Consider the following 14,255-nt stretch of genomic DNA (forward strand, 5'->3'; position numbering starts at 1 on the left):
TGGCAATGGCCTGAGTCCTCACCTCACGGCAGCCTCAGAGAAGCCAATAGAACTAGACCCGTGCCAGTGGTGGGGGCTGAGGAATCTCACCACTCGAGCCTAGATAAACAGACTCTCCCTGGAATCTGAGTACCCGCATCATGCTGGTCTCACCTAAACCCAAAAAAAAGGGACCTAGTCACAGCTGCTGCTGATCAACAGCAGGAAGGGAAGCCCAGAGTCGACGGTCAAGTGAACTTAATTTAATCTGATGATTCAGGATCTGGCCCATATTAGCCTCAGGACTGCTCCAATGAGCTAAGGCCAGAGGGAGCCTTCTCAGGAAGCAGCTCCCATGGATGCCCATGACTGTCTTGGGAACATCCTCCCCAGGCACCCAGTAATGAAGATGAACAGGCATGCCAGGAGCTCATCTTGCAGAAAAATATAAATAAAAACTGGGAATGAGAATTAAACCAACCCTACTTGCATAATAAAAAGAACCGCAGAGAATAAATCAAGGGTAAATACATTAAGGCATTCACACACCACCATCTGTTTCAAGTTAAACCAGTCACAGAGGAGGGGAAAAAACCAGGTTTGTTAGCGTGATTTTATATTGTGCTTCGCTTCAACATTTCCATAATTTACACACAAATCTGAGCACAGCACTGATTAAAGACACATGCGCGGTTTGATTATCTACCTGCCAGAAGTATTTCCACGTCCATTACAGAACCACTTCTTGCTGGTGTTACAGTAAACCACGCAAGCAGGATCGTGTATTCCACAGTAACTAAAAAAGTCAAAACATCAACAGTTAAAGTTGGAAGATTGCTCTCTGGTTTTAATTTGGCAGGATGTAAAATTCTTTCCTCTTACAACATTTTTAAGTTTTTCATTAAACACATACTCAAACCCAACGATCCCACTAACAAAACCCAATCAGTTAACTGCAGAGGCTTCCTGACCCTGTGAACACAGGGAAGCGGTTAGGGGTGCTGTGGAGACCCCTCAGATGGCAGCAAAGACCCTTGCAGGCAGCGTTGGGGGTGTGGGGCACGAGAGCAGTGCAAGGTGCCAGGTGAGCCCAGCAACGTAGACCTAACACCCCCAAGGTGACGGAGTCATTTCCCTCGGTCTCAAGTTTCAGGAACTGTGACTTGTGAGCAGGGAAGTCAACATCCCTGGCTCTGGGCACACAGAAGGTAAGCTGAGACCACGCTGCATTCAGAGCCTCACACGCTCCGGCAGAGGGCGCCATGCTCCTGGGAACACTCAGCTCAACCCAGCAGTGGAGGGTCCCACAAGGAGCACCTCGGGAGAGCCCCCGGACTCCCTTTTCTGAAAATCAATACACCAAAAACAAAAGCACTGGCTCTGGCTCTGCACAGAGTAAAGTTCTGTATGTGCATAAAGCCAAGACTTTGTCTCAAACCAGAATGTGCTCTGGCCAACAACCTTCCCCGCGGCACCTCGTGCCAGGACAGCTCTCCCTCCTCCGCTCCAAGCGGGCGGCAGGAGTGCGAGGGGGTGTGCAGACTTTAACCACTGCAGCTTCACTAGGCCACTTCACAGGCCTGTTGAGAACAGGAACACTACTACAGATGTAAAAATGTACTGGGAATGAGAGGGAGCACAGAACCAACAGAGCAAGACAGTCTGCCGTCAAGCAGGGAAGCAGCAGCCCTCTGTGCCGTCACGGGTGCTGATCGCAGAGGGCCGCGCGCCCGAGGGTGGGCAGGGCCGAGAGGCCCAGTGCCCTGACTGGCAGAGTGCCCCGAGCAAGATCATTTCACCTCTTTTGGTCTCAATTTCCTTGTGTGTATATAACAAAAAAGCAAGAGAAAGTCCAAACACAAGGGATGGGTCCTCCTCTAGATCAGAATTCCAAATCTGGTCAACACGCAGGTCTTTCTATTATTATTATTTTTCTTTGCTGCCCAACACAGCCTGCGGGATCTTAGTTCCCTGACCAGGGATGGAACCCATGCCCCCTGCTCTGGCAGCATGGACTGCCATGGAAGTCCCCAAGGCAGCTATTTTAAAGAAGCCTACAGGAACCTCGTTGTGAGCGAAGTCTCAGATGCTCTCTTCACCCTCTGGACTCAGATGCTCACCCGATGTGCTGAGTTCTTTCGGATGAGTGAGGGGGCAGGCTCCGGGGAACAACCTTAAGGCCCGAGGAAGGCAGAGAAGGGAACTCTTTCTCCTCCAGCTGAGAGAATCAGGGATGACAGAGGGTGCTGACCCCACTCTCCTGCCCAGGATGAGGGATTTATGTGCGTACAAGGGCTTGAGCAACCTTATTTCCAAGGACAGTGTTTCCAAGTGTCACAGTCCATGGTCTTAGACGGGCCTCTGTAAAGCTGGAACTTCCATGTGGAAGGTGGATGCTCTGGGAGGCGAGTCCCCCCTCTGCTGAAGCGCTCACCTGCAGGCATGTACAGGCAGATCCTTTGTGTAATAGGTATCTTCTTCATCTTCTTCAAAGTTCAATTCGGCCAACAACTGGCTGGTCTTGGCCACGCTGTCGTCCACGGCCCCGTTCTGCAGGATGCCCTCAGGGCCACCAACCTACGGCAGAAGGGCAGCATCACCATGAAAGGCCGCAGCTTCTGGGTCTCAGCCCAGGCACCTGGCGTCTCCCTACATGAGCAGCCATGGCAACCTTCCCGTGAAGCACTGGCCTGCTCTCCACTGTGAGACAGTCCAGTTTCTTCTGATGTGACTTTTTATACTCTCCTATCAAACCTGCCTGGCCAGAAACAGGGCACGCGCAGCAGAGGTTACCCGCCTCGCCACGTGCATACCCCAGCAAACCCCATCTAGCCACAAAGCCACACCACCACCAGGGTGCGGAGGGCCACAAGGAGCAAAAGGACCGCTCACAAACCAGGCATGGTCCCCCCGAGGACAGATGTGCAGCGCCAGACCAGAGGGCCTGGAACCCCACCACGGTGAAGGGGCCGCCCCCCCATTCCTCTGCCTAGGCACCAGAAGCAAAGGCTGAGACTCCTGCAGACGTAGCAACGTGGTTCTCTTGCTAGTCCACAAATGTTCTTCACTGTCAGTTCCCCTCTCCGGAAGGCAGCCCTTAAGCAGGAATTAGAAACTGAATGTTAAGACAATCTTCTAGTTTCAGGATACAATCGTACTAAATATACTACCTTTTACATGTTGTAACAGCAAAAACATACAAACAGGCAGCTTTAAGTAACTAAGCAGTGAACTTCAGGCACTTCTGCTGAGCTCACACATCCATTCATGGGTACACGGACAGCTCATCCGAGGGGAAGAGATGCTCCCCTCAGATGGCAGCCAACAGTCCCCATCACCCCCAGGGGCCACAGCCCACACGAAGCTGGGTCAAGCAGCAGGAGCAGCCTGTGACGAAGGACAGGGAGTGACAGGAGCCCTGGGTTTCTCTGAGCTGTGAGACAGGTCAGACACTGGCCTGGCTCCCTTGCAGAACCGCTGCCACGCACAGCTGGCAGACTGAAGCTGTAACCCACGCCCACGCTGTGCAGGGTCGGCCAGGCCAGCCCGTCCACTGCTCGTCACCCATCTGAGCTGGAGAGCAACACGTCTCCTGAGAAGGGCACCCCAGAATTTCAAAGATGCATTCGGGTTGTCAAGAAAGCCAAGAACCCAGCACAGGAATCCCTGTCTCTGTAATGGTCTCACCCAGATCAGAACCCCATTTCAGTTTCTGCCACCACTTTAATATACTTTCATTTTCAGAACGTCCAGGTTAAATGTAAGAAGACTGTATCCTTTGTTTGGGGGAATTTTTTTTTAAATGAAAAATCAATAACAACTTTTGGGTTTTAATGTCATGAAGATAATATTATTAACATCACCACAAGCACCTCTTTGTGAATCCCTGATCGCCTTTTTTTTTTAAGACAGCGATGGAGACAATTTATTGCACACGTTACACTCAGCCACAGCTGAGAAGAGAGCTAGTCCATAGTTGTCCCAGGTCCAGGGCAGTGGGCCAAAAGGGCCGGCTTTGATACGAGCAAGGTAGGTCTCGCAAAGGTGGTCAAGGCGATCAGAATGGCCATAGGTGTTCCGGATCCATTGATGAGTTCTAGCTAGGAGGCATGCAGTCCACACTTTGTACCAGTGTCCCTGGCCTCTGGCTTCCCTTGTTTCTGCTTCTGTGGCTTCCATGGGTGTACAAGTTTACTTGGACCTCTGCCTCATCTTTCTTCTTTTGCGCTTCAGCCTGCGCATTCGCTTCTTCCTCCACTTTGCTCTCATGGCGCAGAGGTTTCTCAAAAGATGGCGCTAAGGCCGAGAGCCCTGATCTCCTTTTTAAAAAAATTTAAATGGTTCTGTGGCATTAAGTACATCCACACAGTTGTTCAAACACTACCACCATCCACCTCCACACCTTCCTCATCTTCTCAAACTGGAGCTCTGTCCGTCTTCCCTCCCTCCGTCCCGGGCAACCTCCATTCTACGCTGTTTCTATGAATCTAACTACTACTACAGGGACTTCACACGGTGGAATCATACTGTATTTGTCCTTTTGTGACTGACATTTCACTCAGCGTAAGGGGTTAAAGGTTCATCTACGTCATACTGTGTCTGAATTTCCTTACTTTTAAAGGCTGAATGATATTCCATTGTACGGACACAACATTTTGCTTATCCATTCATCTGAAAATGGACAGTTGGGTTGCTTTCACCTTTTGGCTGTTGTGAATGATGTTACTATGAAGCCCAAGTCTTTCTTCAAGTCCCTGATTTCAATTCTTTGGGGTATATACCCAGAAATGGAGTTGCTGGATCATACAGCTATTCTATGCTTAACTTTGTGAGGAAGTTACTACTGTTTTCCACAGCAGCTACGCCATTTTACTTTCCCACCCACCAGAAGTGCACAAGGGTCCTGATTTTTCCACAGTGTTGACAACACTTGTGATTTCTGTTCGTTCTCGACAGTGGCCATCCTGCTGGGCGTGAGGCAGTAACTCACCGTGGCTTCGATTTGCCTTTCGTGGCTTCTAACGATGCTAAGGATCTTTTCCTATGCTTGTTGGCCGTTTGCATATCTTCTCTGAGGAAAAGTCTGTTGAAGTGCTTTGCCCGCTTTTCATCTGCTGAATTCCTTGTGGTGCTTTGTTCGTCCAAAGTCGCCTCTCCTGCCGGCAGCACTCCCCCCACCACGCACAGCGGCAGCACCGAGGTGAGGCTGCGAACAGAGACCAATGCGTCTCTCGGGCTGACCGCTCAGCACACACACGCTGGTTTTCTCAAAGTGTGTGGCCAGATTATGGTACCTGGATTTCACTTAATGGCAGTGGAACAGCCACATATATCATGCTACAGGAGATCGAAGGATGTGGGCCACAATCTCAAGCTCAGAACGGTATTTACATTTTTAAGTGGTTGAATTAAGTACCTAATAGTAGGTATTTGCTTCTTGTCCCACAAAGTCTAGAACATTTAGTACCTAGCACTTTAAGAAAATGTTTGCCAATATTTCACCAAAGACATACAGATGGCTAATAGGTTCATGACAAGATGCTCAATATCGCTAATTATTAGAGAAATGCAAACCAAATAAGGTATCACCTCACATCAGTCAGAATGACCATGACTAAAAAGTCTACAAATAATAAATGCTAGAGAAGGTGTGGAGAAAAAGGAACCTGCCTACACTTGGTACACTGGGTAGGAATGTAAACTGGTACAGCCACAATGGAGGGTCCTCAAAAAACTAAAAATAGAGTTATCATATGACCCAGCAATCCCACTGCTGGGCACGTATCCCGAGAAAACTCTAATGTGAAAAGACGCATGCCCCCCAGTGTTCACAGCAGCACCACTCACAGCAGCCAGGACACGGGAGCAGTGTCCACTGACAGATGAGTGGGTGAAGGTGTGGCACACACACAGTGGAATACCACTCGGCCATTAGAAAGAACGAAACGACGCCTCTTGCAGCAACATGGATGGATGAGACAGTATCGTATTAAGTGGAGTCAGACAGACAAAAACAAATATCATATGATATCACTTATATGTTGGAATATTAAAAACAGACAAATAAATGATGAAACAAATGAACTTATTTACAGAACAGAAAGACTCACAGACACAGAAAACAAACTTATGGTTTCCAAAGGGGCTGAGCAGGAAGGTGTTAACTAGGATTCTGAGACTGACACGTACACACGGCTGTGAATAAAACAGATAAGCAATAGAGACCTATAAGGAACTGTAACAGAATAGAATCTGAAAAAGAATATACACATATGTGTGTATAACCGAATCATTTTGCTGTACACCTGAAACGAACACAGTACTTTAACTATACTTCAATTTTAAAAATGGTTAATTTAAAGAAAAGAAAAATGAAAGTCTCACCAACTCCTAGAGGAGGAGCCTCTAAAATGTGTCATCAGGGTGCATAAACTTTTTTGTTCAAGGAAACATTAGTGATGTGAATCTTTACTTTCCTGAAATGCCAAAATTAGTATGTAGAGTAATACAGAAACCTGCATGCCACCAGGGGCCCCCAAGCTACCCATCCTGCTTCATCCAGGCCTCAGACCCCACACTTCTCCCCCTCACAGAGGGAGGAGAGAGCCAGCATCGGGAATGTGTGAGGCTCTTGAAAGCAGTGATCCTTTCCCTGCATCACTGTTATGAACCCTTCCGGCTTCATAAGGAGCAGGAAATCTAAGTCTGCTCTAGGAACTCTCTTGAGAGACAATGCAATACAGACGAGACAAAGTTAGATGGACTCTCCCTCAGCCTCTAAGGCAAGGAGACCAGAGAGAGCAGTCCAGATTCCCCGACAGGCTCTCAGCTGTGTGGCTGGGAGTGTGGGTGTGACCCTTCTCACAAGTACTTTTGCACACGCACACGTGCATGTCCAGCCCCTGCCCAGCCCGACTCCTGCCCTGCTGTGACCTGACCACAGCACAGACTTCCATAGCTGGGTTGTTAGTTTCTCTCTCTACTTTCTGGAAAGTTTTAAGATAAACATTAACTTCAAAAATACATTTGACCTTAGAAACTATAATTAACTGAATTAAAGCACTAAAGAGTGCCTGGCACAGAGAAGGCACACAACCCAAGCCAGGCAACATAACAGAAGGAGGGAGGGGAAGGTCCCTGTCTGGCACAGGACTGACTGAAGTTAACAACCCCTCAACTACAGCCAGGAGCCCTGGGTCCTGCTGGGCTCAAGAGGGGAAAGGCCTCCCCAAGCCTCCCCCTGCACTCTCTGAGCACACCCCCAGGCACCAGGTCACTGGGTCTAGAAAGCCAAAGAAACAGTTTCCTCTCCACCCCTGATTAAGGCCTTGCAGGGATTTTCTGCCAAGAGAGTTTCTTATGACCCACTGCAGAATTCTGTGCACATCAGAGCAGCAGGAAGAAAAGTCACTTCATTCTCACAGAGGAAACGCACGTTAATTAAAAATTACCACCAAATGTGTTGGTAAGAACTTTTAGACCACACATTACCCACACCTTGTAAGCGTCAACCACTCACCATAAAACGGACCTTCCTCGGTCCCTGAAAGGCTCCACTCCCCAGGCCTTTGCACTCACTACCCCCTTGGCTTCTGCACAGACAGCTCCTGGTCCTTCAGTCTCCATCCACCACTGACCCCATCCGAGGGGTGCCAGTGGGGCCAACTCTGCCTGTTCTGCTTCCCGCCATGACCCCAGCACCTAGAACTAAGCCCACACCCCAGTATGCTCTCACAGGACAGGCTCAATGAACACATCTTCTCATCCAAAATATAAAGGCTGTGATGAAAAATGATTCATCATTTATTCTTTTCTTCCACCGTCTAAAAAAGAGTGAATGGGAAACTGCCTTTCCTGAGGTGGCCTGAGGCAGAGAGGAGCTGCTGGGTCTCTGAGCCCTGAGGAACAGCCTAACAGAAGATCCCTCTCCCTCAACTTTGAAAGAGTTTCAAAACTACAGAGAATGAATGACCACTCATCCCCCATTTGGATCTACCAGCCACTCACATTTTACCAGGCTTGCTCTCTCCCTCTCCTGCTCTGCACAAGCACGCACACACACAGATACTTTTACTTTCCTGATCCATTTCAGAGTCACAGGCCCCAGGACAAGGGCTTTCTCCACACAGCCACAATATAAGCATCACACTCAGGAATAATGCTAATATAACACTGCTATCTAACACACATACACACATGTCCCCAGTGCCCTAAAACATCCTTTATAGTTTTTTAAATTCAAGATCCAGTTAATGATTACACACTGTGATACAATCTCTTAGCCCTCTTTAATCTGTTTTAATCAAAAGAAACTGTTACGATTTGACCATTCTGACCTGCAACAAAGGGGACTGCACACGGCCCCACCCAGCACAGCAGCCCCTACGCTTTGAGTTAAACGGGCGCCACCTGCCTCCCCTTTTCTTGTTCTCATCGAGAGCTGAGCCCACCCCAGCTCTGGGGTCAGCCACTTTTCAGAGGAGCTCACAGACTGAAACGGGATCCACCCACACCTGCAGGGAGAAGCCAGACTGTGACGAGAGGTTCGGTCCAGGAGGCAGGACCCCTCACAAGACAGTGACCTGGACAGGATCCTGGCTCGTGGCATGAAAAGGAGAGAGGAGCTGCCCGGGAGAGCAGGGCTGGAGACACGACAGGCAGTCACATTAACACTAGCCCTCGCAGGGGTCTGGGCCAGGTAAACAACATGACTGTGGAGAAAGGGAAGTCCAGTGTACTAGACGATCGCGGAAAGACTACCGTTGGTGCTGTTCATTTGATAACAGCAGTGAGGCTACGAAGACGCCCTTTCTCTGTTTGTAGAAATGCATTCTAAATACCGTAGGTCTAAACAGCTAAGTATTACTAACTCATATGGCTCAACCTCAGAAGAGCGAAATAAGTTGGATTTGCTTTAAAATACATCAGAGAAGGAAAAGAGAAAGGAAAATCTTCACAATCATCAAATCAAGAAGAAAGAAGAGCAAGGTTCGCTTTATTTACTTATACACGAGAGAATTCGTAACGTCCATTTTTATACAATACAGGTGGTAAAGCGCTGCCCGGACACTGTGTCAGCTCTGCAGAGCCATGCACTTGAGAAGAGTGAGGGGAGACAAGCACAGCCAAATGCCTTCCACCCGGGCACGAGCAGTGGCGCCGCCAGGCTCATGTCACCCCCGGCTGGTGAGCTACGGGAGGAGCTGGAGTAGACGGGAAGGGCTATCCTCAGTCGTGACAAAGGTCCCCAAAGCTCCACAGGCAGCCTGAGCCAACTGGAGGTCTAGAGGCCATCACAGCCCAGTCCACAGGGATCCTGAGACGCCGGGTTTGGCTGTCCAGCTCGCAAGCTGCTACTGGACCAGCACACGTTTAAAAAGGCACAAGAGGATCTGATGCCAGCCGTGGGACCCCAAGAGGAGGAAGGGCCACCTGGTACCATGAGCGTTCTCTGTCACACACACAGAAGGCCACACACCTAACCCCAGCACTCTCTACCTGAATCCCCCTTCTAGCTTCAGCCACACTCTGCCGGACCTCCCGCCATCTGAGGGCCCCGCTTACCACACTCTGCCGGACCTCCCGTCATCGAAGGGCCCCGCTCTCAAGTGAGGTCACAGCACCCTTCAGCAGCAACACAAGGCTCCCAGATTGAGCTGGGCCCCTCGGTGTAGACACTGGCCCTTGCCTGCACTCGCTAGCCCTCCATGCCAAGCCCTGTGTTCCCTGCCAAGTGGACACACCTTCCTGAACGACTCAAGGAGCACCACTCGTAAAGGCTTTCACTTTGCCAGGCAGACCACCCCCTCCTCTGGACCCTCACTGTCCCCATGGCCAACTGCCGACTGGGCAGCACCTGCCATTTCTAACACAGCAGCTTGACAAGGACTCACTCTGCCCCCCAGCAGGAGCCACCGCCCACAGCGCTCCTGGAGCACAGCAGGACGCGGAAAGGGAAGTACCGAGGGGCAGCCGTCGAGAATCAGGCCAAGGAGGGCAGCCTGGGAGCCTGTGTGGAGGGAACCGAAGAACTGGCGAACAGACACATGGGGCACGCGGGCTCCTCACTGAGCGGGTGGCCAAGCCTCCGCACCCCGGTGCGGAACCCACACAGGCCGCACACATCCCCGACGGGCCGGCTGAAGTGGCCAAGTGTGGGCTCATCCGATTCCGTACCTCAGGGCTTTAACAAGAGACTACCAAGATCAGCAGGAGCAAAACAGAAGAGGAAAGAGCGATGGCATGAAACAGAAGATAGTGAGTGGCTGTCTGATGGCTGCACAGCTAAAAAAAAGACAAAACCCACTGAATCACACACTTAAAAACAAGAGGACTCCACGGTGTACGACCATACCTCAGTAAAGCTGTTTGCAAGGTGTCTCCTTTTTGGCTGTGGGACCTAGGCTGATAGAGAATTTTGCTATTGTGTTAGAGTTAACTTCCCCCTCAATCATGCTAAATCTGGGTAAAGAAATTAACTGGGTAAACAGAGTTAAAAGCTATTTCAGCTATTCAGCACTAAGCCACATAAGTCCTCCCTTTTGGTTTTCAAACCCCGGAAATCCAATGAAAGACAAGTGCTATAGAATACTTGCCAGAGCTGTGAAGTTCGCAGCATCTTATCTCCAATTTTCTCAAAGCGCACTATGTCACAGTTGTACTAACCGAGTGTTCACACAACCAAAAAAGGTCCACACAAATTTTCAACTCACCACTTTCAGGAACCCTGGGACTGTAAGGAATTCAGTCCTCATCATAAGCTAAGGGCCAGGAATCAGAAGACGATCTGTTTACCTAGATAGTCAAGGATGTGTCAGAACAACCTTCCTGGACTTCTGAAGGCAGCCAGCGTTTGAAGACAAGGTAGCAGCTCTTTACAGCTTTTAAAATCGACACACACTGATGGTATGTAAATACTCATGAATCCATCGATCAAGATAACAAGCACATCCATCACCCCCAGTGTCTTCCTGCCTTTGTCCTCCCCTCCCTGCTCTCCTCCCCTCCCCGCAGCCACTGTCCTACCTTCTGTCACCACAGGCTACCTAGTCCCTTCTAGAGTTTCATATGAGAAGAATCACAGAGTATATACTTTTTTTTCAGTGCATCTTCCACCCAATGTGCTTGTTTTGAGACGCATCCACGCTGCCGTGTGCATCAGTGGTTCACTCCTTCTTTTGTTTGGTAGTGTTCCCAACTCAACATTTTCATCATCCTAAGTCCGATGTTTGGAGGAAACACGACAGCAGCACCAAAGGGAAATGTAACAACTAAGCAGACCAGAAGGCGTGTAACGCCAGCTGTCACACAAAGGACTTCTGAACTCACCTTTCCCTGCCCTTGGAGACGTTAGCAGACAGGCCCAAAAAGGGTCAAATACTTAAAAGAAAACTGTTGCCTTATCTTAGGGACATTTGACAGGGCTGACAAATATCAGTTCATTTCATAAATAAGAAAACAAGTTGTTACCTGAACCAACTCAGTTCAACTCAGCGTGCCATTCTCCCCGCTGCCCCAAGACACACATGTGTTACCTAAACCTTCAGGCAAAACCAAAGTTGGCAGTCAAGACTGATATTAAAGGTGGTATCAGTGATATAGCTACACATTAGAAAACAGTCTGGTAGCCCCTGAAAAGGTAACAGGCAGCTGTTACCAGACCACCCAGAATTTCACTGAAGGCTTACACCCACACAGAAATTTGCACACAGATGTTCCCAGCAGCGTTTCCACAGTGGCTAAGCCAAAGGCCCAGCAGCAGACAAGCGATACACAGAACGCGGTCTGTCCGTGCTGTGGAGCACCATCCAGTCACAGAAAGGGACGCAGCGACGCACGCTACCACGCGGACGAACCCTGAACACACACTCAGGGAGAGAGCAGATGACACAGGCACGGTATGGCCACATGCAGTCCGTTTACATCAAAGGTCCAAAGCAGGTAGAGAAATCAGTGGTTGCCTGGGGTTAGAGAAGGGAGGACTGGCAGACTGAGGGGCACCGGGCTTCTTTTCACGGTGACAAAAATGTCCTAAAACCGACTGTGGGCGAGGCTGCACACTCTGCACTAAAGCCACTGAGGAGCACACTCCGATTGGCTGAAGTGTACGGGATGTGAGTTCTATCTCAATAAAGCTGTGAAACAAAAGGAGCTGCACAGCACTTGACAATTCACAGCCACTCATCCAAAAAGATAAAATCAAAAGGCACTCGGAACAGAAGCCCCACCATACATTTGGTTATACAGCAAGTCTTGAGGACAAATAAGGGAAAACCTCCCAAATGTCATAGGCAGCCAATGCCACCAACACAGGAGATAATCAACTTTTCACTCCCCTTCCCCAAACACAAGTCCAAAGTTAGGCTACAGGTGGGTGGGTCATCAGAGTTACCTAAAAGTGAAAAAGGACAAACCCTTTTGATGTCATAACAAGTGAGCTCAACTGTAATGTTTCCCTCTGCTGGAGTGTTCTAATGCTCTTATTCAGTACAGTTCAGTATTCAGGTGCAGTAAAAGAAATCAATTACTGTAAAGCAATTAGCCTTCAATTAAAAATAAGTAAATTTATTTTTTAAAAAAAGGAAATTAGTTACTTCAACAGAAAGACACGCCCCCACAATTAATCAAAAACAGAACCCAAGGGACAAAACTAGAACTCAGAGCTGACCCAAGTTTGCTGTTTTACAGTCTACAGTTTAAAAAGGATTTGCAATAAAACGATAAGGTTCCACAAAGCCTCCCTGAACTGCCACGGATCATGGCACACTGCTCAGCCAAGAGATCTTCAGCCTCCGTCTTCTGGACACACCGGACACAAATCACAGACAGCACTGTGTGCTCTATTCATTCAAACGTGAGTCCAGATTTCAGGTATGTTTAAAAGTAACAAAAATACAGCTGTTACTCCCATGTTATAGCTGTGGAAACAGCATCCACAGAGCATGAAACCACTCTGATAACAGGTGTTATCATGAGCTTACAGCAGCTCACTTATTTCCCAAGCACACTCTCCCTTCCCCCATGATATGTCAACAAAACGGAAAAAACAGATATGTGCACACCTGTTCTCCCTGATGCCCCACCCATTAAGCTTCTATTTTTAAAGAATCTGGGGTTAGAATGAGTCAAATGCTTTCTGCTTCTATTAGGGGCTAAAAGAAAGTCCAAGTGGGTGGTCTACCCACGGGAGTGACTCAATCAACTAGAATGCAAGCCCCCAGGAGACAGTTTCAGCTCACGCTGGCTGAGGCTGGGTTGGCTCCCCCGACTCTGGCAGTGGGTCCTCACGCCAAGGGACACCTGCGACAAAGTGAAGCCTATAGCTCTTCTGTGGCTGAGAATTCAGGAAAATAAATGAGGGAGGTGCCAGGCACAGGAATGGAATTTGAGACCCACAGGATGATGGCTACATTCCTGGGGAGCCTAGCCCAAGACCATAGGCAGCGCCCTCTCCCATCCCGGGTCATGGACTCAGATCCAGGAAGTGTATGCCGGATACACTCTCATAACACAAACCCAAATTTAAAATAACCAAGCAGCCTTTGCTAAATGTTCACATCATTAAGAACAAAAGTTCCTGACGTGGCAAAGCCACATATATAAAACCCACTACCACTCACCCACTGGAGGAACAAACTCAAAACCAACTTTTCCAAGGCAGGGCTGCGGAGTTACGTAACAGGTCGGTTTCAGCAACAGGCAATGCAAGAAGAAAAAACAAAACGCAAACTGCCTCCTCAATAATCTTAAAAGTCTGCGAGCTTGGGGTTCTCTACTGAATGCAAAAATTCCGTTTCTGCTGGAGGAGCCTCAGCCCTCCTCTCGCCAGCGTCCGTGGGCCCAATGAAATATAAACCTACCGCACAGTGGGCATGAACGAGGGCAGGGGTGCCCAGAGACTACAGGTAAGGGGGTGGGGCAGCGGTCAGATGAGACTGAGGGGGGAATCGGCGCAGATCAGGAGTTGGCTTGAGTGGGGCACTGACCCAGCTGAAGGAGAACTCGGGGACAAGTCACTCCTGCCCAGGCCAGAGACGGACACTTCGGACAGGCCCGGAAGGGGACTTGGGACCGATCAGCTAAGACTCAGTCTGGAACTAAATCCTGAGATCACTCGGGAGAGACCAGAGAAGGACTTGAAGTAGGTTTACCCGGGTCGGGCTGGAGAGCAGAAACTGGAGGCAGGTTACTCCGGACCTGTACTGAGCGGGAGATACCCGGCCGGGTCACTCTGGACCAGGCGGGATTGCAGGAGTCGAGCAGATCAGCCCCGGCAC

The 14,255-nt window shown here is 49.4% G+C and overlaps 1 protein-coding gene across 1 annotated transcript in view; it reads right to left on the reverse strand.

The window, feature by feature from the left end:
* Window positions 1-14,255, reverse strand: part of UPF1 (UPF1 regulator of nonsense transcripts homolog (yeast)) — a 79,943-nt gene that overhangs the window by 18,787 nt on the left and 46,901 nt on the right. The window contains exons 3-8 of the mRNA XM_010847300.1: window positions 9,873-9,988; window positions 4,175-4,243; window positions 3,921-4,014; window positions 2,633-2,733; window positions 2,414-2,556; window positions 686-775 (exon numbers count right to left, since the gene is read on the reverse strand). Coding sequence (XP_010845602.1) covers window positions 686-775; window positions 2,414-2,556; window positions 2,633-2,733; window positions 3,921-4,014; window positions 4,175-4,243; window positions 9,873-9,988 — 613 coding nt within the window. The remainder of the gene's footprint in view (window positions 1-685; window positions 776-2,413; window positions 2,557-2,632; window positions 2,734-3,920; window positions 4,015-4,174; window positions 4,244-9,872; window positions 9,989-14,255) is intronic.

Source organism: Bison bison, unplaced genomic scaffold (assembly GCF_000754665.1).
Source record: "Bison bison bison isolate TAMUID 2011002044 unplaced genomic scaffold, Bison_UMD1.0 scf7180017864248, whole genome shotgun sequence".
Classification (NCBI taxonomy): domain Eukaryota; kingdom Metazoa; phylum Chordata; class Mammalia; order Artiodactyla; family Bovidae; genus Bison; species Bison bison.